The 26,365-nt window shown below is 31.7% G+C and overlaps 1 protein-coding gene across 3 annotated transcripts; it reads right to left on the bottom strand.

Annotated features, from left to right (window-relative positions):
- Positions 1 to 1,619: 1,619 nt before the first annotated feature.
- Positions 1,620 to 25,767, bottom strand: LOC139489768 (putative leucine-rich repeat-containing protein DDB_G0290503). Of its 3 annotated transcripts, none has more exons than XM_071276581.1 (2): positions 25,120 to 25,767; positions 1,620 to 5,997 (listed from the first exon to the last, which is right to left on the bottom strand). In XM_071276581.1, the coding sequence occupies exon 2, from the start codon at positions 5,846 to 5,848 to the stop codon at positions 1,952 to 1,954; it is 3,897 nt and encodes a 1,298-aa protein (XP_071132682.1). In that variant the 5' UTR covers positions 5,849 to 5,997; positions 25,120 to 25,767; the 3' UTR covers positions 1,620 to 1,951. The 3 variants fall into 3 exon arrangements, with proteins under 3 accessions (XP_071132682.1, XP_071132681.1, XP_071132684.1); XM_071276580.1 differs by lacking the exon at positions 25,120 to 25,767 and adding an exon at positions 15,724 to 16,166; XM_071276583.1 differs by lacking the exon at positions 25,120 to 25,767 and adding an exon at positions 14,779 to 14,883.
- Between the last annotated feature and the right edge of the window lie 598 nt (positions 25,768 to 26,365).

A 26,365-nucleotide genomic window follows, 5' to 3' on the forward strand; every position in this document is an offset into this window, starting at 1 on the left:
GTTTTCGTAAAGGAGGATATTTCTGACATGGTAGGTGGTACTTTATCTCGGTTTAAGTATAGTTTTTGAGGATACACTTTACCCTAATGAAGATTGTCTGTTTGAATATATACCTTGTTATACGCTCACAACTGCATGTATATATTGTTTTAAGAAAAACTAGAACTGTGAGTGAACTCACAAACTGAAACCGCGCGCAACAAATGAGATTATCTCCCCTTTAAAATGTTGGACGGAGATGACTTTAACTCCTGAACATACTCATAGGCAGTGTTCTACAAGTTTGTATCCATTAGGGTGTTTAAAAGGAGCATATATCAAATAGTCAGAATGAATATCAGACTATCTATGAAAAGGCTGAATCATAACATTGACGATGCTTTGATTTTATTTGGCGGCATTTTGTACAAGATTGAGGCTGTCTTTGAGATATTGCGTAACATCTAACCCCCTCGTTTAATCAATTTTGCATGTACATTGTGCTATGATAGATCAAATTTTTTCATTGATTGTATGTTTACTTGTTTTTGTTAATATGTCTTTTGATTGAGTTCACCCATTTTATAATTGATATTTTAGTGTGTCTTTCTATGTTGTGATGTTTCACTATTGATTGAGGTTGGGTGAATGTTGGCGTGTATTAAAACGTTTAAACCCGCTGTATTGCTTTTGTTTTACCTGTCCTAAGTTAGGAAACTGATGTTCAGCGGTTATCATTTGTTGATGTAGTTCATAAGTGTTTCTCGTTTTTTTATAAAGATTAGACCGTTGGTTTTCCTGTTAGAATGGGTTTACTCTAGTATTTTTTTTAGCCATTTATAACTTGCTGATTGGTGTAAGCCAATGCTCTGTGTTGATGGCCGTTCTTTGACGTACAACGGTTTACTTTTACAAATTGAGACATTGGAACTATTACCACATCTGCTTACGTCTATAAATAATTTCTCCTTAGACGTGTAGCCCTAGTATTATTTTCTGTTGTCTGTACTGTTCAATTCAGTACTGTTGCGCTTACGAGAAACTATTACCATATATTGCACCATTGACCTAAGTTCGATTATCTCCCCTTCAACATGCGAGGATTGAGATTATTATGTTCATACAAATTTACTTCATCTGTGTATAGTGTCAGCAAGTGTCAGGAGATGCTTTTACAATGCACTATTGAATACGTATTTCACAGACTGAAGAAAAGACACAAACTCAAACAAAACAAAACAAACAAACAAACAAATAAACAAAAGAAAGAAAAAGAACAAATTCCCTTTCCTTGGGGTGGCAAAATGCAAGCATATAACGATGCAACGTTTAGATAATTTGTAGTTTCCTAGAATTGGACCGAGAATGCTTAAATTTCATAATTTCTTTCCAATTTTTTTCAGGTATCATATCTTAACTTTGAACAAGAAAACCCAAAACTGAATCCAAAACAAAATTCAAAGCTTTCCGTAGATTGATTTTTTTCCACTTTCTTCAGGCTCATTTTCAGAATTGGAAGTATTTATGTTTTCTTTTGCATTTACATTTGTATTAACATCTTTAAAGGTATAATTCAAATCGGCAGTAAGGCCACAAAACTTAAACTGAAACTATAAAATCTTTAAATCATTACACGGCTATTCATGAAAATTTTTATATTTTATTTTGAGAAAATCGTCATGTATAATTCTCTCTGAATATCACAGATGCGCTTTACTATGTTTTCATTGCATAAATGAAGAAAATGACAAAACTTCGAAATTGCAGCATTTCTAGTAATCTATACTATTATTAAAAGTGTTTTCTTTCTAATTCAGACGAATCATAGAAACCTGGTGCGTGCTTCGACTGCAAAGCATAATATATCACTCTAGGAATAATGCAATTTGATATTAAATGTATCTCACTATAAAGTATATGAGAATATCAGTGTATGATATAATGATATATTGCAGTGATAAATTTTATATTCCTACTTCCTATACTTTTGAGCAGCTTTAATTCGACTTCTATGTATTTGACTATATCCCAAACCAAAAGTTAATCTTGTTTCTGGTTCAATAGCGGGCAAGCTCGGAGTGGAAGAATGGGAAAATTTCTCAGACTTTTCTGATCTCTTTTCGTAAATGTCTTTCTCCCTTACTTGAACATCATCCAAACTTCTTGGGCGGTCATGGTCGATTCTAATTGTTGTTTTTGGTGGTTTAGAAGCTTTTGTGAAGGGTTGCTTTTTCTTAGCAGGTTGTGTTTTTCTTCCTTGCAAACTACCAACATAAGTTGCACGATTGTGACTTTCGTCATCATCCTCATATAAATCGCCTACCCAACCCTCTAATTGTTTTACACGTGTTTCCGCATCTTTCTGTTTGCGTTCTAAAAATTCTATTTGCTTGTCAATTTGTTTAGAAACTTTTTTTATACCTCCACGTTGCTTGAGTCCAATGTTTTCATCCTGTAAACGTTTATTATTAGCTTCAACTTCGTCAAACTCTTGCTTTTTGATAAGCCATTCCTTTTTATCTCTTTCTAACTGCTTGATGGTATTATTCATTTGAGTCATTCTCATGTTCATTTGGAAATTTCTCTGTTCCAAATCCGACTTTGACTCGACTTCCGTAACCATTTGCGAATATTTCTCTTTTACTTTCATAAGTTCATCATTTGTTTCTAGCAGTTGGCTCTCGACAGCTTTCAACTGCCTTAACTCTTCGATCTCTTTTTGCAAAAAATCTACTTTCTTTTTCAGTTCGTCGATTTCTTTTTCATATTCCATTTTCAATGCATCAATTTGCTCTTTGTGATTTACATCGTTTCTTTCTATTTTTAATTTGAGTTCGTCTATCTCTTCTTGTTTTTGTTTAATAAGTCTATCTCTTTCTTTTTCTGTGTTCTGAAGTTTTGATTTCAAATCTGATAATTCGTTTTCATATTTATCTATTTGTTTAAGCTTTTCTTTATTAGATTCTATTTCTTGCTTTCCAAACTCAAGTTTTTCTTGTAAATCCGTCATTTGCTTCTTTTGCTCTTCGTTTATTTCTAGCATTTCATTAATCTTTTTATTAAGTTTGTTTTTCTCCGTTTCAAATTTGTCTTTTTCTATCTTTATTTCCTGTAAATGTTTACTCGAATCATCTGCTTTTTTGTCTTTCTCCCCACATTCAGTTTTCAATCGGTCATTTTCTGCTCTTAGCCTTTTTATCTCACTATCAAATTTATCATCGTCTTTGAGGGCTGTCATCAACTCTGACAATTCGACTTTCTTTTGAGATAGAGTTTCGTCTAGAACTTTATTTTCAGATTCTAGAGATTTTATCTTATTATTTGCATCAGCATGGGTTTCTTTCAAATCTTTGATTTCTGATTTTAATTTCGCATTCTCGTTTTGCAAATCCTGAATTTCCGTCATTTTTGAAGATTCTACTGCTGTTACACTAGATTCGAAAGATTTTGCGGTCTTCTCTAAATCATGAATTGACTTAACTTGTTTCAAGTGTTCAGCTTTTAACCTGATGTTTTCTTCGTTTAAAGATTGATTATCAGTTTGAAGTGTTATAATCTGAGATTTCAGTTCCATTTTTTCTTTATTTGGCAGTTCACCAGTAGTAATATTTTCATTTTTGAATTCTTCATTTATTGCTTCTAAGTTCTTGTTTAGTGAACGCAGCGCAGCAACCTCGTCCTTCAACACGTCTTTGTCCGTTTTCAAAATTGTATTTTGATCCTCTAGTTTTTTTCGCACTGACTGTTCCGTTTTTAAATCGTTCTTCAATTGACCAAATTCTTTGTCGAACTTACTTGAGTCACTATTTTGTTCCAATCTCAGTTTTGCCAAGTCATTGTCTACCTTGCTATATTTAACTTGAATATCAGTTAGTTTCGATGTTAAGTCATTATTTTCAGAGGTAAGTTTGTCCCTTTCTTTTTCGAGGTTTTCTATTTTAGCTTCTGTTTTATCATGCTTCGATTCAATCCGTTTATTCTGTGCTTGAAGAGACTGTATCGTTAAATTCAATTGTTCCTTTTCATGATTACCCCCAGAATTTTCAGAATTTTCAAGTGAGTCAATTCTATTTCTAAGTGCTCGGTTTTCCGATCGCAGATCGTCAATAGTTTTCAAGAACTGGTTCATTTCATCTTCGAGTTGTTTTATACGTTTTCGATATGCCCCTTCCGCCTCCAGAAGAGTTCTCCGTTCCTCGTAAATTGATTCGTACGATTCCGTCATTCTTTCGGATCCTGGTTTCCTCTGAACGACTGGTTCCATTAGACGATTACCTTTGAACTTATCAGTCGGATCCTGTTCAGACCTTAAACTAACGCGACTTTTATCACTTCGCGGTCTATCAAGTACGGTGTTTTCCGGCGGTTTACCCACTTCAGTGTCCGTTACCGTCAAAAGTGAAATCACATCATCTCCTTTTCCTTGTCTATTATCGTTTTGTCGATATGAAGCAAAACCCGATTCGAGCGAATCCAACGACGGCTTACGCTCATTCAATGAATAATTTTGTCGCTTTGAATTTGTATGTGTATCTTTTGTAACTTTTTTCGATGTACTATTTTCCTCAGTAATGGCAACACTGTTAATATTTTTCAATCGGTTTCTTTTAGTTTCTTCGTATTTTCTATCAACTGTTTCAGTTGTTTGTGTTCTTGAAAGTTTGTTTTCTGATTTCAAATTAAGCTGCTCTCGAACAACTTTGTTTTCAACTTTTTGAGTACTCTTCAGTGCTATTGTTTTAGTCGATTGAGTTAGATTTTCTTTCGGGCGTTTGATTTCTTCCTTCTTAATGCTTTCAACTGGCTTTGTTTCTTTAATTTGTACTTTAGAAACTGAGGCTTTGGTTGTTTTAACTGGTCTGACGGCAGTATTACTTGTATAATCACTAATTGGAGTGCTTGTAAGTTTATCACGAAGTGTCTCTCTCTTTCCTAGTTTCGGCTCACTTGATTTGTCCTTATTGGTTTTATCACTGGATTTTTCTTGTATTGTTCTTTTTAACTGTTTTAACTGAGGTACACTTGAATCTACAGAAGTCTCTCTCTTTGTTGGTTTAATATCCTTTTGTTCGTTCGACTTATTAGATGAATTAGTATTCACCAATGTTTTCTTATCGTTTTTTAAAACAGCACTTTCTACAGTTTTCTTATCGTTGATTTTACGTTCTTTCACTGTTACAGCTTTGTCCAAAGGTTTGTTTTCGTTACTTTTACGCTCCTTTATTACTGTACTGGCATTCAAAATTGTCTTCTCATTAAGTTTACTATCCTTTGAAGTAGTATTACTTTCTAGCGTATTTTTCTCTTTTATCTTATTTTCCTTCAAAGAATTGTCATTTTTTGAAGTATTTGTAGATTTTGCTTTGACTTCTTTTATTGGAGATTCTTTAGCACCAATTATTTTATTTTCCTTCGAAGAATCACCACTTTCAACACTTTTAGTGTCAACTTTTCTTTTTTCTTTAACTTGTTTATTGATCACTGATTTTTTTAGTTCGTCTAATTTTGACTCCTTGATAGAATCAGTGTCTTCAGATATATCTGGATATTTTCGGTTTCGAACCTTATATGGAGTTTTTTCATCGGAGATATCGTCACGTGACCTTCCAAGTAAATTTGCCGTGTACGTCCTATCACTATGAATACCCTTGCCGAAGACTGCGTCTGGAGAAGATTCTCTATCACTATGCTTATTTTGAACTCTGTCAGGTGAATTTTGTCGGACTAGATGACGCGGACCAATAACCGGAAGCGACAAATCTCCTCTTTTCACACTCCCGCTCTTAGAGCGTGCTGTAAACTTGGAGTCTGTGTCAAAAGTTTCTTGACGGGACAAATTACTGGCAACGCTGCGACCTCCTTTTTCCATTAGAAGTATGTATGATCTCCCTCCATTTTGATAAAAGTTCTTCTTCCTCTTTCGCTTTAAACTGTAGAGCCTTCATCACATGTGCGTAATAATAACAACAGCAGCCGATCGGGAAGGTGAAATAATATACACTGGTTGTATGACTTTCCCTGCAAATATATAAGTAAAAAAAGTCAGTTGAATAAGATGATACAATGTATTTTGGTAATAACTATAGATGATGTAAGTTTGGTCACAATTCATGCATTCGTTAAAATGAGATGAATTTTGCATGCTGTAACCGAAGTTTTGTTCTATGAAAATGCACGATTGTTCTATTGTGAGTGTACACTGTTGTCTTGTAATACGTTTGTAGGAAGACAATGCACGCGTACGTCTGTCTACCCCCTTCTTTCATATTGATAATTCGTTGATAGTTACTATGTTACTGTTCAGACAAAATTATTTAATCCTTATTCATTGAAGGTGGATGAGATACAATTTCATGGCTGACCTTGACTGAAAATAACATTTGATTCCATGATTTTTATTTCTTCGAATATCCAAATCTTTTTCTCTATAATTCTCAGATTAAACCTTTAAAATTCCTCCAAGATAATTCCTTATATCAAGAAAATTTCACCTTTTCAAAAACATCCATGTCGATTGACGAGAAAACGTTAGTGTTTATTCGACTTTACTTTATTTACATAGACAACTTTACTTTATTTACATAGACAACTTTACTGTTTAGTTTCTCTGCATGTAACTAAACAAAATATTAAGTTCTTAATCCCCCAGAGTCTAAAAAGTTAAATGATACGACACCAGATATTGGCAAGGTTTGAACAGATACATAAATATGGGATGAAGTTTTTGTTTTTTTTAATATCCAACCCTCCTGTGTTTAATTTCGATCAGTTGGCTTTGTCTCTATTATGTGTATATGCATTGCTAATTTATTTAATTAATTTTGAAAGGTTTTGGTCCTCAATTTCATAATACAGGCATCAATTTTTCTAACATTAATTTGATTTATTTCAAATGGTTGACTGGATTGTCTAAGCAAAGAAAATAATTTGTAGTCTGTAAAGAGTTAATCTATTTGATGGATAAATAAAAATGATTACTATCTATTATTTCTAGAAATGCTCTGATATGGTTGGCTAGATAAAATGACATTATACGTCTCTACAACGAATCTAGAACAAAATGACTATGTGTTTTATAAGACTATCACGAACACATTCAATTAATAATACAAATATCTTTCATCCAGCAAATGAACTTTTCAATTCAACATAGAAACTATGTAGCTTTGAGAAAAACACATTAGTACATCCATAAAGACGAAATGAAAGATACCAAAGGGACACTCAAAAAGTCGATGAGAAATCGACAAAAACACGGTAGAAAAATGAAAAACGACTTAAAGACAAAACAGAATACTACATAGAAAATAAAGACTGAGTAAGGAACCCCACAAAAAAAATATCTCGGGAATTTGGAATGGTAAGCATAAAAGGAGAAAAAAAATGAAAGTTAGGCTGCTTCATATAGCCATTTTACGCTTTCAATCATGTGTAAATGCTACGAGTATCTAGTGATTAACTTTTTTGTATCTTCATGCATACAAGGTATGAAACATCCAGGTCTTCTACCTTCTGGAATGTCAAGCTTCAAATAATTTACGCAGCCGCAGCCGCTGAATAGTTTTTTCATTTGTCTCGTATTTTGCATCGAATTTTGTTTTTGGTTATACAAAATGTACAAGAAAAATCATTTATTTTGAAAAGACATTTGTAACATGACGTAAAATGCACTAAAACAAATTAGCTCCAGACGCAATCATTGTATGAATACGGTGTATAAGTCTAGATATCGACAATTCGACTATAGACAACATTGAATGCCTTTCCATTTAAGTTTTCTATGCATCATTTTTTTCTTCTCAGTTTTATCAAGGATTTGTAAAGTACTTTTATGCAAAGCCAAATACATATTTTTTGTCAATTCACATTATAAATGTTTGATAAAATGCGGATTTAATAGACATCACTTTTTGATTTAGTATTCATTTATTATGTTTAGTGTAATATTTTATCGATTATTTGCCAATAATTGCTTCTTAAGAAATCTTAATCTTTAATGCTAGCTATAATTTATAATTAAAAAAATCCCCAAATATTTAAAGTATAACACTTTTGGATAATAAAGTTAAACGATTAAGGTTTAATTTTATTCAATTTTTAGAGGACTAATGTTACTTTGATATCTGAAAATCGCTTTTCGATTATATATTACTTTATAAATTATTTCTTTTGAACTCAGGAATTGGTTAGAACAACTTGATTATTGAGTACAAAAAAAGAACATATCTATTAAAATTGTAAGATTCTATGATATATAGTGACTAATCTTAAAAATCAGCTACGGCGTAATTGTTCCTTTGACATTAAGATTCATAATTGTCATTAATAATAGCATTATCATAATATAATGGATTTCTGCAGTTTCGATTGAGATCAAAAGTTTGGAAACCTAAAAAATTATGTTTCTAGATACTTTTTATAATTAATCGTTGACTGCGATGCAGACTTCAATCCCACAATAAAGCGAAGTCTTGCATCAGTCAACATGATCTAAAAAAAAAACCAACGTCAAATACTTTCAAAATTGTCGTAATACCAAATCATTTATTGGAATTGAGGGAATTGAAACATCAATTTTTAGACTACAATTTCACAATTCATGATTGGAATACGACAAAATGCTTCCTTTTAAGTCAAATTTTCTGGGTATGTGGTGGAAGCGCAGCTGCTAACTCGAATAATTCAGAGCCCTCTATCCACTACTTTTCTCGTTAAAAGTGGAGTAATCGTAGTGATCGTAATAAACGACTAGACTATTCGGGTTATAGAAGCACAACTTGAAGATTATGTGCTTCCTCCAGATGTTATCTATTGGTCAGGAATTTACTCATAATTTATTCTAAATGGAATTAACTGTTGTAGAAGTTGTTTGTCCTTTTTAATATATCACTAGTTACTACAGTATTATAATGAAAATGAATAAGGAAAAACTATTTCGTTATTAGAATTATTTTATAAAATTTAATTTTGATAAAAATGTCACTAATGCACTCATGGGAAAAAAATACGTGACATTCACTGTTAATAATTATATATTGTCAATTAAATCGTACCATATATTCTCTATCAATACTAAACAGATATGTTAGATTTCAAATCTACGATCCAACAAGAATCTATAAAATTTTCTAAAAAAGCTCTCAATATTAACTGACAACTTACAATCGAGATGTGTAGATAAAATAAAAGAAAAACATTAATAAACAAAATTTATCACCGTCGCTAAGTACTGTATCAATAACATTCAGATAGTATTTACAAACTCTCAACAGACAACAAAACTTCACTGTACTAGACATTTAAACTTAGTTGTTATTTGGCCATGACAAATCGAACTATATATACGATCTTATCACAAGTATTACAATAGTACTTCAAATTTTAAACCTGTCAGTTAAATATGTAAATGGTTTGCTGTATGAAAGACGAAAAAAGAATGGTTGACCATTCCTAACGTAAAGGTGATTGTTTTCATGGGCTGTTTTGCTGTTACACAGTAACAAATATCTTTTGGTACTGATTTCAAAATCCCTTTCCCCCAATATTTGTCAATAAGCGGTGTTTTTCTCTGTCTTAACATAAAAAGATTTACAAAGACTTTAACCGAATGTTCCATTAAATATTACACAATAATACATATATTCCATATTAATATTTTATACTTCAATCCATGATTAAACTAAAAGCATTTAAAACTAAATGACCCGTTATACATTATCATATCAAAGAGCTTTAATGAGCCCTTTTCATAAGATTAAGTACTCGAAAACTTAACATGTGACCACGATTAAAGATAAACAATGCAGTCTGGGTTTTTGTTATTATTCTTTTATTTTCTATGTGTATCTATATCCATTTTATCTCACTAAAGACCTATATTTTATAATCAAGGGTGGCTGATGTATAGATATATGATCAATTTAGTCTTCTTCCGACCGACAGTTCAAAGTTGTCGAAGTAGGACGTCCAATTCGCCGTTTCAGAATCTAATGCATTCTGGGTAATATTTTCAAAAGTGTACACCAACACGTCGTGATTGGTTAAAAACGTCCTAAACAATGGAAATTCAACCAATGACGTGACGTTATTTTCATTTTGGGGTACAAACAATGAAATTACCCATAGTCCTTTAGATTCTGAAACGGTTGTGCGGGATGTATAAATACGCAACCACATCCGGTAGGAATAAGGACGTAAAATCTGATGAACCTCACATTTTGAAAAACCCTATCAACAACTCTTTGGGGTCCGTAGATGGCATGTTGCGTCACCATTATTTGAACAAAACGTAATAGATACAATATTGTTTTATTGAGATTGGCACTTTTAGAAACCCGAAGTGCCTGTATTACAAAGAACAAATACCAGCGAGGTCGATAAAATCTTCAAGAAAGTCTCCCCTCAAAAAGAGCATTAATTGTAGACCCTTTTTCTTAGAATACCGGTTTCGACGTTGCTAACATTCAACCCATTTAACATGTAAGCAAACTTTATTCCTGTGTCTCATTTTTGCTGAACAGCATAATGTTAGGCACTGTTCATATTTTTCTCGTTCTGAATGTGCATGAAATATCTGCCACTGGAAACTAGGCAAACAAATTAAAAAACGATAACGGTAAAAATATAATTAAAACTGACATAAATATTATGCAACCATATTAACTACAAAGTTGAAACACATGTCTAAAACATCTGTGTCACATGTGACAATATTGCAAATCAAAACTTACATGTATACATGTATATCGTCTGTATTGATACGCTTGTTCGGGTTCTAAAATAATTTACGATGTAAAAACATGAACGCGATACATGTAATCACAGTAGTTTAATTTAAGAAATATGTTAATTTTGACCTCACAGGTTAAACAACAACATAAATTACATTTCAGTTTATGCAAATAATATGTATACAATTTGGTTTTGATTTAAACGGTTTAATAAACGACAGGGTGAAACCCATTTTGTTTGATAAAACCTTTCAGTTATAATTTTGAATGATAAAATTATTCCTTACGAAATTATTTTCAAATTGGCAATCGTTTAAATTGAAATCATGCAAGCAGTAAATAACACTATATCACTTATGATACTACATACGATATAACATGGTGCAATGATTTCTAATTAAAATATGGAAGTTTTTGAATCATGTCTAAGGAGTCAAATAATGAGTAAGACATAGGGGTCGTGTTTATTATTCATATGAAATATGTGAGAAAAAGTTAAAATGTTTTAAATTTTTCAGACTTACACCATGTTGTCATTTTAGTGGTGTCATTTTGATATTGCCATAAAACACCAGGTTTGGCTAGCGACAAAACCAGGTTTTCGTAAAATGTCCTGTAACACGTCAGGAATATGATAGTTGTTATATAATTGTTAGTTTCTACGTGTATGTATGTTGCATTGTGTTTTTTTTGTGTGTTTTTTTGCACTTCAGTGTTTCTGTTTATTTCATTGTTTTCCTCTAATAGATGATGTGTTTCCCTCGGTTTAAGTTTGTAACCCGGATTTGTTTTCTCTCAACAGATTTATGACTTTTGAACAGCCGTATACTACAGTTGCCAAAGAATCATAGGTCTTATCGTGAGAGCAAATTGTATACTAGTAATATCAATTTTACTTTAACAATATCAATATAATACTTTCATGCTTTAACTACCATTTCAGCATTAATAATTAAAGTAAATATGACTCTAACAGTATTAATATTTTAAAACAACACGCCAATTTATCTGATTACAAATGATAGAAATCAAGCCACCTTTGTGAAATTATATTTTTCATCTTTTTACTTACTTTCATACTTACATTTGTTTTACAGAGAATGTTTATTTAATGATGACCTTATCAAATACAGGTCTAAAAGTCACCTATACTAATGTTTAAAGTCTTTACTTGAAAATGATCGTTTAATTCAATATTTTACATGGGGATCAAACATATCAAATGCCATTCTTCAATGCTTTCCGGAGAATATTTCCTTGTTGGCAAGCAAAACAGTAACATCTTCGGAGCAACTTTAAATGGGAATATAAAACAGAAACCCTAAATTGACTAAATAAGAATCATATGAACAGACGAATTATGAATCTGCTGCTATAAATACACATTTCTTCTTTAAAATACCCCTTACCCCCAAACAAAATAAAATAAAAAAAAAGTTTTATTAAAACTACATTGACCGCATTTCATACAAATCGAAGTTTTGGCGGGTATAGAAATATGATAATTCCAGAAATTCTTGCTAAGGGTCGTCCGTTTTGCTTTCAGTGATGTATGAATACGCTGCCACACCTAATTGAAATGGGGAAGAAAAATTTGATGTCTCGACCACAGGGAGTCTTTAAAACACTAGATGTTCGAAAAAGAACCGTGCAACAACTCTCTGATGGATTAAACATCTTCGCTAGGCAAGGGTTAGGATCCCCTCTCCTCCTCTTGAGAGGAGAGGAGGGGAGGGGATCGTAACCCTTGGCTAGCGAACATGGGTTTAGAGGTACATTTAGCCTGCAATTTTTACCCCTTATCCACATATCCTCATGCATTGTCCATCGACTCTCATATAACGGTCGAGTAATCTAGCAGGGGAAAAAACTAGACTAAAGTGTGTTCTCGTCCTTAATATGCATTAATTATTTACCACTGAACCTTAAGTTAGCAACAACCAATAAATCATTACTTATGACATACATATCCTAAGGACTGTATTAGAAGATCTTAGAACCTATTTTCTAAAATCAATCATATGAGTCGATTCTATGTACATTTATAATTTACCATACACGTGTAGTTTTTCTGGGAGATCATTATTTATTTATAAGTTGTAAATGACTTCGAACAAGCTTTTAGTAAATGCGAGTACTCTTACGTGCTTTGTGTCAAGTGTTTTTATGCAAGTTGTTTATGTTCTCCATAACGATCTTCTGAGTTAATCTAATTATTACTGATTTTACAGTTTGCTCTTATGTTGTGCTGTTATTCCACTATCAAAGGTCATAAGGGGAGGGTTGAACACTGATTAACATGTTTAGCCCCGCCACATTCTTTATATGCCTGTCACCAGTTAAGAGCCTGTAGTTCAGTCCATGTCATTGGTTCAAGTCTGACCCATTTGCTTTTCCGGTAAATTGTTTTGTTTTATGTTAGGCCGTTAGTTTTCTTGTTTGAATTGTTCAACATATTTCATATAACTACCATTTGGTATCATATGAGTTTTTTTCATTGTTGAAGGCAGTTAGGTTGCCTATAATGGCTATGCAAGCCATTTCTTTTCCACTCTAAGGATAGTTGTCTCATTTGCAACCTTATCACGTCTCCTTATTTTTATATGTATCAGACCCTGTTCAGCAATATATTTACATTATGATTAAGACAATCAAAATAAGGTCAAACATTTAGATGCAAAAATCATTCTTTATGTGCCTGACCCAAGTCAGGAGCCTGTAGCTCAGTGGTTGTCGTTAGTTCATGTATGTTATAATTTTTTTTTTAAAAGGCCGTTATTTATCTCAATTGAATTGTTTCATATTGATCAAGGCGATATCTTTTATAAACGACCATACTGTTTTTTTCCACCCTTGTGCTACCTGTATATACGTAACCATGTAACCTCAAGTTTCCAAAATATTCTATAAAAACACAAAATAAGAAAATAATGGTGTTTTGAAACACCCAAGATATAATATGTCTATGACACAGATTTTTTTTACTGCCATGAAATGTAGGAAATTTTTCCTACAACTGTCTAATTCATGGGAATATTTTTTTCGACTATTTTTTTTTATGCAATCGGATGCAACGTACTATGATTTGGTATTAATACATCTAAACGGAATATTTATAAGTATAGATCTGAACACGTCTGTCAACCTCGATGAACATATGATTGATTGACGGTAGGTTTCTTGAGGTCCAGTGGCAAATATTTCAAGCATGTTTCGGGCAAGAACAAATTAACAATATACATACAATAGGTATATATAGGTCCCGTAATAGAGGCTGTCAGGGTTGAAGGTTGGAGAGATGTAGACTGCCAATGGCAATGAGGGTATATTGGATAGGGACAGAAATTTTGGTTACAATAAAATTGAGAAAGGAAATCCCAAAGAGTTGTTGCAAGGTTTCTTTTCGTGTGCAGAGTGAATGTTACTCTCTTTAAACGATGCATCTGATCTAATATTCCCATTTTAACTTGACTTGGCTATGCATTTTTCATCCCACACTGCTTATCCGACGTCCAAACTTGGTAAGGATTTTCTTGCCGATCAGATGAGAACCAAAGCGACCATATTTCTTTATACCAGTCGTCCTTCACGGGGGAGATGAGCATAGGCCCTTATCATAGGTATTAATGAAAGTTATGAATGGTCAAAATTAATGTTTAACCGTTTGAAAAAAAAGACAGGAATTAAAATAACGAAAAACAAAAGTTTAAAACAGAACTTGCCAAGTCATGATACTAAATGTATAAGTACTGAACAGTACAAACCATATTTACATTGCTTAGTAATAAAGATTTAAGTACAATCTGCTTGCAGTGATGAATGACATTTTATATCGTGCTGAAGGCCTAACTTTGACTTTGGCACGAAAACAGCATTAAAAGCTCAGTTCTGGGTTTTTTTTCTCCGGTGCATGTAAGCTGTTTTATGTCTCGGATTACTACCCTTATCCATTTAAGAAAAGTTTATATATGCTGTAATCTTTGTCAAAAGTCGACATAAGGCCAAATTGTCTTCAACACAAAATGAAATACAGAAAATGATATAAAATGTCTTTGACAAATGTTCTTACCATGAACTCTCATTGGGTTTGACATATTGTGGGCATGTTTTCATCAAACATTACCTACTTCCGTTTTAACCATGAACAAAAACAAATATAGATACCCCTTTATATGTACTTTCTTGTAAGCTCTTAAACATTCTTATACAATCTTCTTATCATAAACACTTTAAAAAGAACATATCGGCAATCTCAAGATATGTAAACATAGCACATGACAACAAAAATATATGGTATCTTAAATGATACATCATCAATAAATCGAAATTGATCAGTGAGGCCAAAAAAAGGGGGTGAAGCATTTTGTCACCATTCACAAGTCCCTCTCCTTCATCGGGACAATAAATTTGAATACGTTTTCCGGAACTAATTTTAAAAGACTCCTTATTACTTGACTTGTTTAAAACATTTGTTTTGCTGGAAAGTCGAACTAAATATATGAACGAGGAATCCTTATATACGCCGTATTTATAAGTTTGGGAATGAATTAAAACCCAAACACTTACAGGTGAAAGACGCCATTGTTTTTTTAATGTTTTATATCATACATGTATTCGTTCGTGGAAGAAATAATTCATGATAATAATAAAATTAGATTCAATAGTAATGTTTTAAATCTTTCTTTGCACAAATTGATTAGGTAAACATATATTACGTTTCTTATGATTATGACTTTTAGTCGGGTTTAAAAATAACCTAAAACCTTTTCTACTCTTAGAATGTATTTCGAAAAATCGTGACCAACAGTCGTTAAAACAATAGGTTGGTAAAATATTATCAAAGATTGAAAAGAGAGGAATTGACTCCAGATCGAAGATTGTCATTTGCCATCCGCTGTTTAAATAACATGACGCACGTACATACTTAATTGTCAGTACAAATAGCGACGAAAACAAACAAATTACAACTCTACATAGGTTTGAAAAACACATATTGATATTTCACGGAACATACCTTATAGAAACTATAAATCCCAGAACGACGTCCTTCAGAAATCCATTTCTGTTTTTATAATTATTGTCAATATAAAATCCGATCTATTTCATAAAATAATAATATAGCTAGGTAATTTAGCTTTATCAATCATTCGTTCACCTCTTTAGTTTGTAAGAATAACCAATTGACCTGAACACTAGAAAATCAATCGATAAACCAGGTGATTTAATAGAAATTAATCAAATTAATCGATTTAACACTCCAGCGGATGAAATATGCTCAATGTCGTACAAAAATGATAATATTGAATCCAATCTAGTGTTATAAGATACAATTTCGTTTGATTGTCTTCTTAAAATTCGTTCTAATACCCCGGTACATGCAAGTTTTGACATAACATTTTCTCTCTCGGTTGATTTGAGCACAAAACATATTTAAAAGGACCTGATCTACATTTTAACAAAGAATTGACAATAGGATATTAAGATCTATTCATTTTAAAGCATTTTCAATACATATATTTATGTATATAAGGTCTAAATTTAAATTAGAATTTCTACAATTGAAATTTAATCACAATGGGCAAAAGTATGAATTTTTAATTTCAATCTTCGTATATATTAAAGATCTCATCTTTCATCAATTTGAACCGTGAAATAAATGTTATGAAAAATCTGATTGAAGTTTTTTTAGTTTTCTAATTTTAGAATGTATGCTCATTTTGTAAAACGTTTTTGTATTGAAAATTTGTGATCCAAGACAATAAATTCACTTTCACCAATATTTAATTGCAGTTGAAGTTTTTATGAGAAGATTTTAGCCCTTATACCAAGTGTCTGAAAATGTTTAATAATAAAAGAAAATGTTAATTTTTCCCTCCGTCAACACAAATATAGATTTTATAACTACAATATCTTGTGTAAATATTAGATATTTCAAAAGATATGTAAAACAGAATTTCTGTTTTCCTTTGCACTTTTTACATTAATGCTAACTGCATGGGCCATAAATTACTTAGTATATATGTTTTAATAACGTACTTTGTGTTCTTTTATTTTATCCTTTCGAAAATTAAAGCAAGTATAAAACTGTTAACTTAAGGTGGTACCTAACACTACAGGGAGATAACTCTGTAAAGTCAGCTTAACGTTTTAATTACGTTGTGTTGAAAGGGAATATTAAGCTTCTCAATGAATAAAATTGGTGTTTGTCAAACTGCTATATAACCAGTGCAATTTTTCTGACAAAACGGTTGGTTCAAAATTTTCGAAATTTTTATATTTTTGTTAAAGGGTCAAAATAAATACTTTGACAAAATTTTATGAAAATTAAACGAGCCAAATTAATTTTAGTGAAAGTGTTGGGTACCACCTTAAATGGCCTAGGGACACGCTTTGCTTCAGTCATGGAGCATGCAGGAATTGGAATGCTGTTACCTGGAGTTGTCTGATTTTATTTGTTTACAGCGAACAATATTATAAAAAAAACAAAGATATGCATACATAAATCACTATGCCCCGTTCGCACATTTTCAGCGAATCGTACACAATTGGTTAAAACCCTAATTTGGCGAATGTATTTTATAAACAGGTCACGTAATGACGTGCAAACTATGTAAGTTATCTTAAACAAAAAACAAAACTCTCAGTTATCACAGATCTGCGAAATTTGGGGCACCACCATAATTTGGCATATTTACTGCACACCTAAGTCCACGAGTTTAGCAATTCTGACAAAATATTCGAATTGGACGTAATATATGATGCACATATCCCTTATTTAAGCCACGTGGATCGTGTTTGCAATATGAAAAGAACAAATTACAAAACAACAACAAAAGATTGCCTTGTTGACATTGACAAAAGTAAGAAAGTAATTTCACTAAATATTTGAAAGATTGTTGGCGTTGTAGACCGCATCTTCACCATTGAAATTGAAATATAGCATATTACTAGATACAAAAAGGTCTAATCCATACCATAAGTTACAACTAGAAGTGGGCAGTGGAAAACTTGATTTTTCCCATTGTGAACTTTCCTGTATTATGCACAAAATTAAATCAACACCTACTTCTCCCGAATAAATAATTTTAGATGGTTGCCGATTACAAGATAATACTGAACTTTGGTAAATTTTGCATTTTTCTCGATAGTCATGACTTGGTTGACTCATTACCAAAAATACTATTTGTGTACAATTTGGAAATTAGTATGGCGTTCATTATCACTGAACTAGTATATATTTGTTTAGGGGCCAGTTGAAGGACGCCTCCGGGTGCGGGAATTTCTCGCTACATTGAAGACCTGTTGGTGACCTTCTGCTGTTGTTTTTTTCTATGGTCGGGATGTTGTCTCTTTGGCACATTCCACATTTCCATTCTCAATTTTATCACAGAAGACTTCGCTAGAAAATTATGTTGTTTTTTTCGTAGCGATAATATTGCCCCTTCGAATGAGTGTCATTTTATTCATCATGCACGTGAGTAAACTGATACGATAAAACAATTTGTGATGCAGGAAATGCTAACACATTTGAAAAAAAAACTCATCAAAGATACCAGGCTTATAATTGTGTTAAAGGAGAGTCGTGGTGTAGTGGTTAGCGCATCAGACTACTAACACAAAGGTGCCTGGTTCTATTCCCACTCTGGAGAGAAAATTTCAGTAACACCATTTGTGAGTATGGTCTGGAAAAACAACCCGTGTTATGAGAGAGCCATATCTCTTGCATGTAAAAAATACACCCTTGTAGATTTCGAAAAAGAGCAGGCTAATGCAGCTACAAGGCAGCAGTCGCATCCGCAAAGTGGAGAGGACTAATATAAGTTGCTATAACTTGTTTCCCAATCCACTATCAGTAAATATGTTGAAACTAAACACAATGGGACAACTTGTGAGGCACTGAGGAAATTCTAACACATTTGGAAAAAAACTCATCGAAAATACCAGGCTTATAATTGTGTATGCCAGACACGCGTTTAGCCAGTTAATAAGGCGCATCTGTGATTCTTAAAGAACAAATCACGTATATATAGGAGGAGCTTTTAGAAACAAAAATACCTGATATTAACAAAAGGGGATATTTAAGACAGTTATCATACAACTGAAATAATTAAAAAGAAGACAAGAAATAGACATGTCTCCGACAAAACATAAAAATGGCTTTCATGCGTCAGAGCAATTTCGAAGTACCAAACACAAGTGTGTACAATGTGCCAGATTCTAGACATGTTCAATTATAAATAAATTTAACAGAGAGTATAACATACACAAGAAATTCTGATATATATTATCGAGTATATGCTTTCTTAACGGTTTATTTAAGATTTATTGTAATTTGGATATACGTTTTAGTATGTTATAAATCAAATATGAAAATTTGAGTCACAGTTATTAATACCAAACTACCCAAAAGACAAAACAGTAAGACAAAACTCGAGACAAAAGCCAAAGAAGATTTATACTTTAGGAAATGAGTATGGCATGCAGTGATTCACAAGCTGATATATAACTATAACTTTATTTTAAAGATCTAGAATTCCTCTTTTATATCATTCATTTGAATGACAAGAGATGCAATAAATATCAAAACAAGAAAAGCTCTAAAATGCCGTCCTATATCTTTGTCCGAGGAGTTAATGTAATTTTATGTGACTGTCTTACAAGTTAGAGGTAAAGCTAGCTATAAAAGCAGGTTTTAGCCACCATTTTCTACATTATATAAAGCATGTACCAAGCCAGGAATATGAGTTATTATCAATTCGTTTGATGTGTTTGAGCTTTTGATTTTGCCATTTGATTACGGACTTTCCGTTTTTGAATTTTCCTCGAAATTTGATATTTTTGTAAGTTTACCTTTTCTCGTTTTCGGCGGAGTACGTGTTGTTCAATCTTTAGTTTTTCGTGTAGTATTTTTGGCCATATCACTTGTTTTATATTTACACCTTATTGACAAAATAATTAAAAAAAAGTATCATATTTTACTTATACCATTGTTATAGGATCGTAATGCCAATCCAATTAGTATAGCGAGTGCTTTGGCACTGACATTGTTTAGAGAAACAATATATTGATGGGTATAATTTGGTTTAAAAGATTTAACGGTTGGTATTCATTAGTAGCGTATTGAAACATCTTATAAAATACTACTTTAGTTGAGTTTATAGTTTTCACAAAATAAGCTCCATTATATCATGTTTGCAAATGCACCAGATTTAAAATTATGACCTATTGAGGAGTCGGCTTAATTATGACAAGGACGTATAACTAACATACGTCATTGATTATGATTAGTTCAAATACGTAATAACTTTTCAATTGATATATTAGTAGAAAATGACAGGTCCATGTTCTTCCAACACAGAAAACTTTTATTTGTAAACTTAACTACCTTTTAATCTGTTCAATATGCACTGTGTGTCTATATAGTTTAATTGTATTAATCTTGATTTTTCTTTCTTCTAAGGTTTAAATATTTTAATCCCATTGAAATGTGTTATATTTTACTGTTTGTTATACATGTATTAAACTTTGTTTAAAATGTCCTTGAAAAGTAAGTAGAATATGATTATCGATTACGAAATTAGTTTTGTTTGTCAAACTTAGGAGATACAAGTGTTTTTTAAAACTAATTTAAAGGGGCACTAGCTATGAGATATGAAAAAAAGTGAAATAATGAAAAAAATAATTCGTTGAAGCAGCCAAATTGGTACAGTTTTGTCAAAATAAGCAAAGAAATATCGCCGATGAATTATTCACTTGCAAGTGAATAGTTCAACCTCATGAAATCCGCATTCATGTGACCTTCAATGTAACCAACTAGCTACAGATTTTGTTTCACATGTATAAGTCGTGTGAACCATTACAAGGAAAACTTGAAATGTCAACATTGAAAGGGGAACAAAGGTAAATCATTTCGTTGACTGATTCGATCCACAAAAAAATCATTCTAATTCAGATTACAACGTTTTGATTAACTTATCATTTTAAATTCAAATTCAAATTATTTATTCAAGAAAACTCACAAAGAGCATAAAATGAACAATATAAATGCATATGTACATAAATATTGAGAAAGAGTTATAGCTGACAAAGAGATCTAATACACACATAAAAAAAAAGGAAATATTATATTATATGGTATGATAAATATCAAGGGAGACAACCCTATTCTTATGTAAATACTCTATTAAGTTACCATATCCATACAACAAATATATATATATATATATGACAGAACACTAAGATGATAATTTTTCTGTTGCTTTGCTATCAGTTTTGTAAAATATACTCAAACTTAGAAATCTAGATATATTTCTACATACATTGGCATGTTCATTACTCATAAGCCAAATAAATTTGTTATCTGTGTTCAGCTTTGAACTATTCTTATTATAGCAAATGTCTATATAGGTTTGCCTAATAGTAAAATATTTTTGGCAATCTAATAAAATGTGTTTTTCATCTTCTACTTCACAAGAGGAACAGTTCTTACATGTTCTGTCATTAACAGGTGTTTTTGGTATTGTATATCTACCCAATTCAATTTGCAGTCTATGATTGCTGGTTCTATATCTACTCATGTTATATTTATCATTTTCGTTACAAATATTAACAAGATAATTTTCAAATTTGAAAATGTTTTTGAAAGTTCTATATGTTCTCAGTTTCTCACTGGTTTGAAGTTGTTGAAACCATCTAGATTCAAAGTTACTTTTAGTAGATTTTATTATCCTTTGGATATCACCATTTTTCATAGAAACATGTAATTGAGTTAATTCTGACTCATTAGAGTTGAACATATTAAATTTCTTGAGAATATTTTTTATTGAGCTTAACCAGCAATTTTGATTATTTTCAATCATGAGTAGATTCTCTGCAAGTGCATGAGATAAAAGTTTATCACCTGTTTTATCATTTTCAAGTCTAGTCCAATATTTTAACATAGACGAAACAATATCAATATAAATTGGATATCGACCTAATTCACCATACAAGGCCAGTTTGCTTGTCTTTTTATTAACTGATAAAACATATCTACATAAAGACAAATTAAGTTTCTCCAATGGGAGATATTTATAAACTTTTTCAAATAAGTTATCATTTAAAGAGGGTTTAAACATCCCCACTATCTCGGATGCATATAAAAGTACAGGTTTGACAGTATGGTCAAATACATACAAAAAATTTTCTGCATCACAAGACATATTTTTAAATACATTTAAACCTATAACATGAAATCAAACAGACCTACAAAAATCCAATTACACGAGTTAGCAATCTATCTATATCTATGTTTATATTTATGTTTATATGGGGTTATGTGACCGTCGGCAGTATTCGGAGGCAATCTCGATGGTTAATAAGATGGCGCTTAGACTAAAATACACACGAAATTCTGATATATGTATTATCTAGTACATGCTTTTTTAACTGTTTATTTCAGACTTATTGTAATTTGGATATACGTTTTAGTATGTTATAAATCAATATAAGAATTTGTGTCAAATCGATGAACATGAATTTGACAGCTAGTGCCCCTTTAATGAGCGAAATTTTATATTCGTACATAGAAAATGCATTCGGATACATATAGATTTGTATCGTCGTATTTCCCCTAGTCAAATACTATAATCTTTTTGGCAAAACAATCTTTTTTAAAAAAGTAAAAAATCATGAACTTTTTGTAAAAACTTCAGTTTGATACATTAACCAAGAAAATTATACACCAAACTTTAAATATTTATATATAATTTTGAAGAAGAAAAAAGAAGTAATTACGTAATTATTTTTCTAATTTTTCATCAAATTAGTACGCTCCAAGTGTTGTGTTTCTATCTTCAAACAACGAAATATTTTATTACACGAACGTTGCGTGACTTCTAGAGAGTTCTTAAGATTACTTTACCAGACTGTGCGTGTTTTAAATGAATTTAACTTTTAAGAAAGTCTTATAAAATTGATGTGTTACATAGAAGAATGAGTCCTAATTTCTATCGATCTGAGATCCTGCGTTGATTCAAGGCACTTGAATATATGTATCAGCCTTGATAGCAGCCTTTTACCAATGTCTATCAAAAATATCGAAAGTTTAGCACAGAGAGTACAACTGCACTCCTGATAAAACACATTGAATAATAGGCGAATATATCGCCAGTATTTACTTTGACACGGGTTAAAGTCAACAAAATTCTGATTGATACATCATGTTTTTAGTAATGTTTTAAAGGATGTTTTTCCTCGGTAATGATTACTAGGTGCATTCCAAATTGATCGAAGAAAAATACAAATGCTGCATTGAATACCAGTCATAATGAAGTTTCAACAATACAAACATTGTCCCAGTAGCCATACTTCCAACAGATTCGAATAAACGAGATATATAGACAAAGTAAATATTTGAACAATTTGAAATTTGAATCTGTTATATATGTGGACTATTTCGTACGTCTTTCGTAAACAATAAAGGTTTATCAGAAAAGTAAAGAGTATAGATATTTCGAATTGACTTTTAAAAACTGTTAATGATTTTATGCCACACTTTATCTATCGTCAAATGGCTCTTTGTCGACTTTAAACCATGCTCTATAAAACTTGATTAAATTTTCTTGTCTATATCCTGTTTCCCATTAGTAATAATATGTTATTGAATTGCTGTGTATATTTTTTTATATTCATTTCATTACGAACAGGATAAGCTTTTTAGATACTTCACGAATGAAATATTAAATACATTTCAATATTCGGTTGAGTTGAACTAGTACATTTTCCAAAATTGATGCATCATTTAGATATACGTCCGACGGACGGCCACTGTCCGAAATCGATTCATCTGAATCAAAGTACATTCAACAACTTTTGTTTTCTTTCTTTTTTTTTCTATCTTAAGACAATAATGACAAAAATGAAGATTTTGTTATAAAAACTTCATATATACGCTTTCTTGTCTAGTTTGTTTTAAGAATTAAAGTCAAGTATTTTCAAAGAAAAAAAGGAAAATGTAATTTCCCATAGGGTTCTATTGGAAACTGTGCTGTCATATTGCCAACATATGAGCCGTTAAGTTTGCCAAAAAGATGGCAGTCATTGTTAAAAGACTAATAGCAGAAATACAAAAAAGATTAACCAGAATCAAGAGTTGCTCCTGAGATATCTTTTAATAGGAAATTTCCACAAATTATTATTTCAGTCAGTTAATATAAAACTAAAAAGATATGGTATGATTGCCAAGGATACAACTATCCATAGTTAAATAAAATGGATGCATCAATTAAAGACAACTGTACGACAATGTATAGTATGAATAAAATAAAAAAAATGTTATTTTCGATAAGAATCAATAGAGGAACCTACGTTGATGCATTGCTGCCATATACATCATCCAAACTAAGTATAGTATATATTCTGCTGTTGTCTACTCTATGGTCGGGTTGTTGTCTCTTTGGCACATTCCCCATTTCCATTCTCAATTTTATATTATGATTCTTTCTAAAGCAATTGCATTTTTAAATGGCCTTGTAGTTCCAGTAAAACAAAGAGTACCTCAAGCACCTATCTTTTTTTTTATCCAGTAAGAATATTAGGAATTTTACATTGGGTATGCTTTAATAATTCGTACCAAAATTGTTCACATTGACCAAGTTCTATTTATACAATGGAGGAATTGTGACCAGTTACTATAGGAACTAATAAGGCATCATTGTTGTCATATGCATATTACATATCAGTACTAGACGAGTATCTTTCATAGAGTATATCCCAATCATCGTTTCAAAGGTTAAGAAGTTTTTGACCTTGAAGCTTCAGAGGAAAAAAATACTAAGAAATAGCCAGAACTAAGAATGTCACCGGTCATATTATTTTGTGTTATCAATATGATATTTTAAATTTTAAAAAAATATGGAAGTATCATTGCCATCGTAGATACTTTTATGCATGGTAACTGTTAAAGTTAATCTAATGGTTTCCTTTCCTGAGCAGTGGCGGATCTAGAAATTTTCATAAGTGGGGGCCCACTGGCTGCCTAAGAGGGGGCCCGATTTTGTCACGCTTCAGTGATTCCCTATATAAGCAACCAATTTTTTTTCTCAAAAGGGGGGCCCGGGCCCCCTGCAACCCCCCTCCCCCTAAACCCGCCTCTGCTGAACACCTGGGTTCCGACTTCAATGTTTAGTAGTGTTCGTGATGCTTAATCGTTAGCTTTTAGTTAAGTGTTATAATGACTTTGATTTGGTAGTTCGTTCTTTAATCACCTGGTCTATCCTTCTAATAAAATTGTTCTAGATCTTCTAATGTTGGAACAAACTGATTACTTTATAGACTTTACCGCCCAGAGAAAAATCATTCGGTGCTAAGTTTATAATTGAAAAGTTATTGAATTTTACAAACCATTCAGGAGTTAAATGCTTTCACTTACCATTTTAAAATAAGTTTGATGAATTCCAGTTATTAGATAAAATGTCTTTAGTTGAAATTGATTACACTATGTAATGACAAAAGATCCAAGTAGATACAATTTCCAGGAGGAAACAACATATGCGTGCGTCTCCCAAATTACAAAACGTATCCAATATAACTGCAATCTGTAACACTGCATATAAATACGAAAAAAATTACTTCCCGAAATTGCAGTAATGAAAAATGTATCCTAAGACGTTTTCACAATAAATCGTCAAATATTGCACATTTTTAAATTGACCAATAAAACTCTCATTTATAAAACCGACATTCTGTTAGGGTGATCATTGCATATTTCCACGAAATTTTCGTTGCTATAGAACGGACATCTCCAGATTTTCTACAATTGTAACACTTTTCCTTTGTATTTCCGATGGTATCCAGCAATGATAAGATATTGTTTGTTTCCGAGCCATTTATCAACGTATCGATATTCCTATTTGATTTCAACAAATCAAACAATTACATTTTGATAAGAAAATTTACACTGAAGGAAAAATAAATATTACACGAGGCCTAACCAATACGAATTTTGCATTTAAAAAACACAATGAATCTCTTTTAAGTACTTTGCCAGCCAATTGCTGAAAATCAGATTAAACAGTTGATCCCCTTTAGAGGTGAAATTAGTTCAGAGTACATCTATATATTAAAACTCTCGGCAGAGCTATTGTTTTCACGTAGCAACCACGTTCTGGGATTAATTCGATATTGTTAATATTGGACATATTTTAAACTTTAAATGGTATATGATAGAAATTTGATATAGAATTAATTTAATATTTATCATGAAGCGACTGTAGTACATTTAATGGTATGAACTGATAGCAATCAGACATTGATTGGTGTTGAGACTCACGCATAGCATTAATAGACTATTTTTAACTGGTATATTATAGATTATTTTTTATAAAGCAATTTGTTGCAAATTATAATTAAAAGCGTGTTAACAAATTGGTAGTTATATTTTAAAAAATAAAATTGAATTGGAATTCAGGAATGACATAACAAATTGCAGGTTTTGTTGTTATTTGATGTTTATAAGCAAATGTGGTTTGATTGCAAATGAGACAGCGTTTCACTAGAGACCAAAAGATGAGGATGTTAATTGATTATAGGGCAACATATAGCCTTCAACTATGAGCAAAGATAATATCCGTACTTACAATTGTAAGCGGTAAAGTACCAAAATAGTTATAAGAAGA

This window comes from Mytilus edulis, chromosome 9, assembly GCF_963676685.1.
Source record: "Mytilus edulis chromosome 9, xbMytEdul2.2, whole genome shotgun sequence".
Lineage (NCBI taxonomy): Eukaryota > Metazoa > Mollusca > Bivalvia > Mytilida > Mytilidae > Mytilus > Mytilus edulis.

Coding starts and splice junctions, on each gene's coding strand:
- LOC139489768 (XM_071276581.1), bottom strand. CDS start 5,848: ATGGAAAAAGGAGGTCGCAGCGTTGCCAGTAATTTGTCCCGTCAAGAA.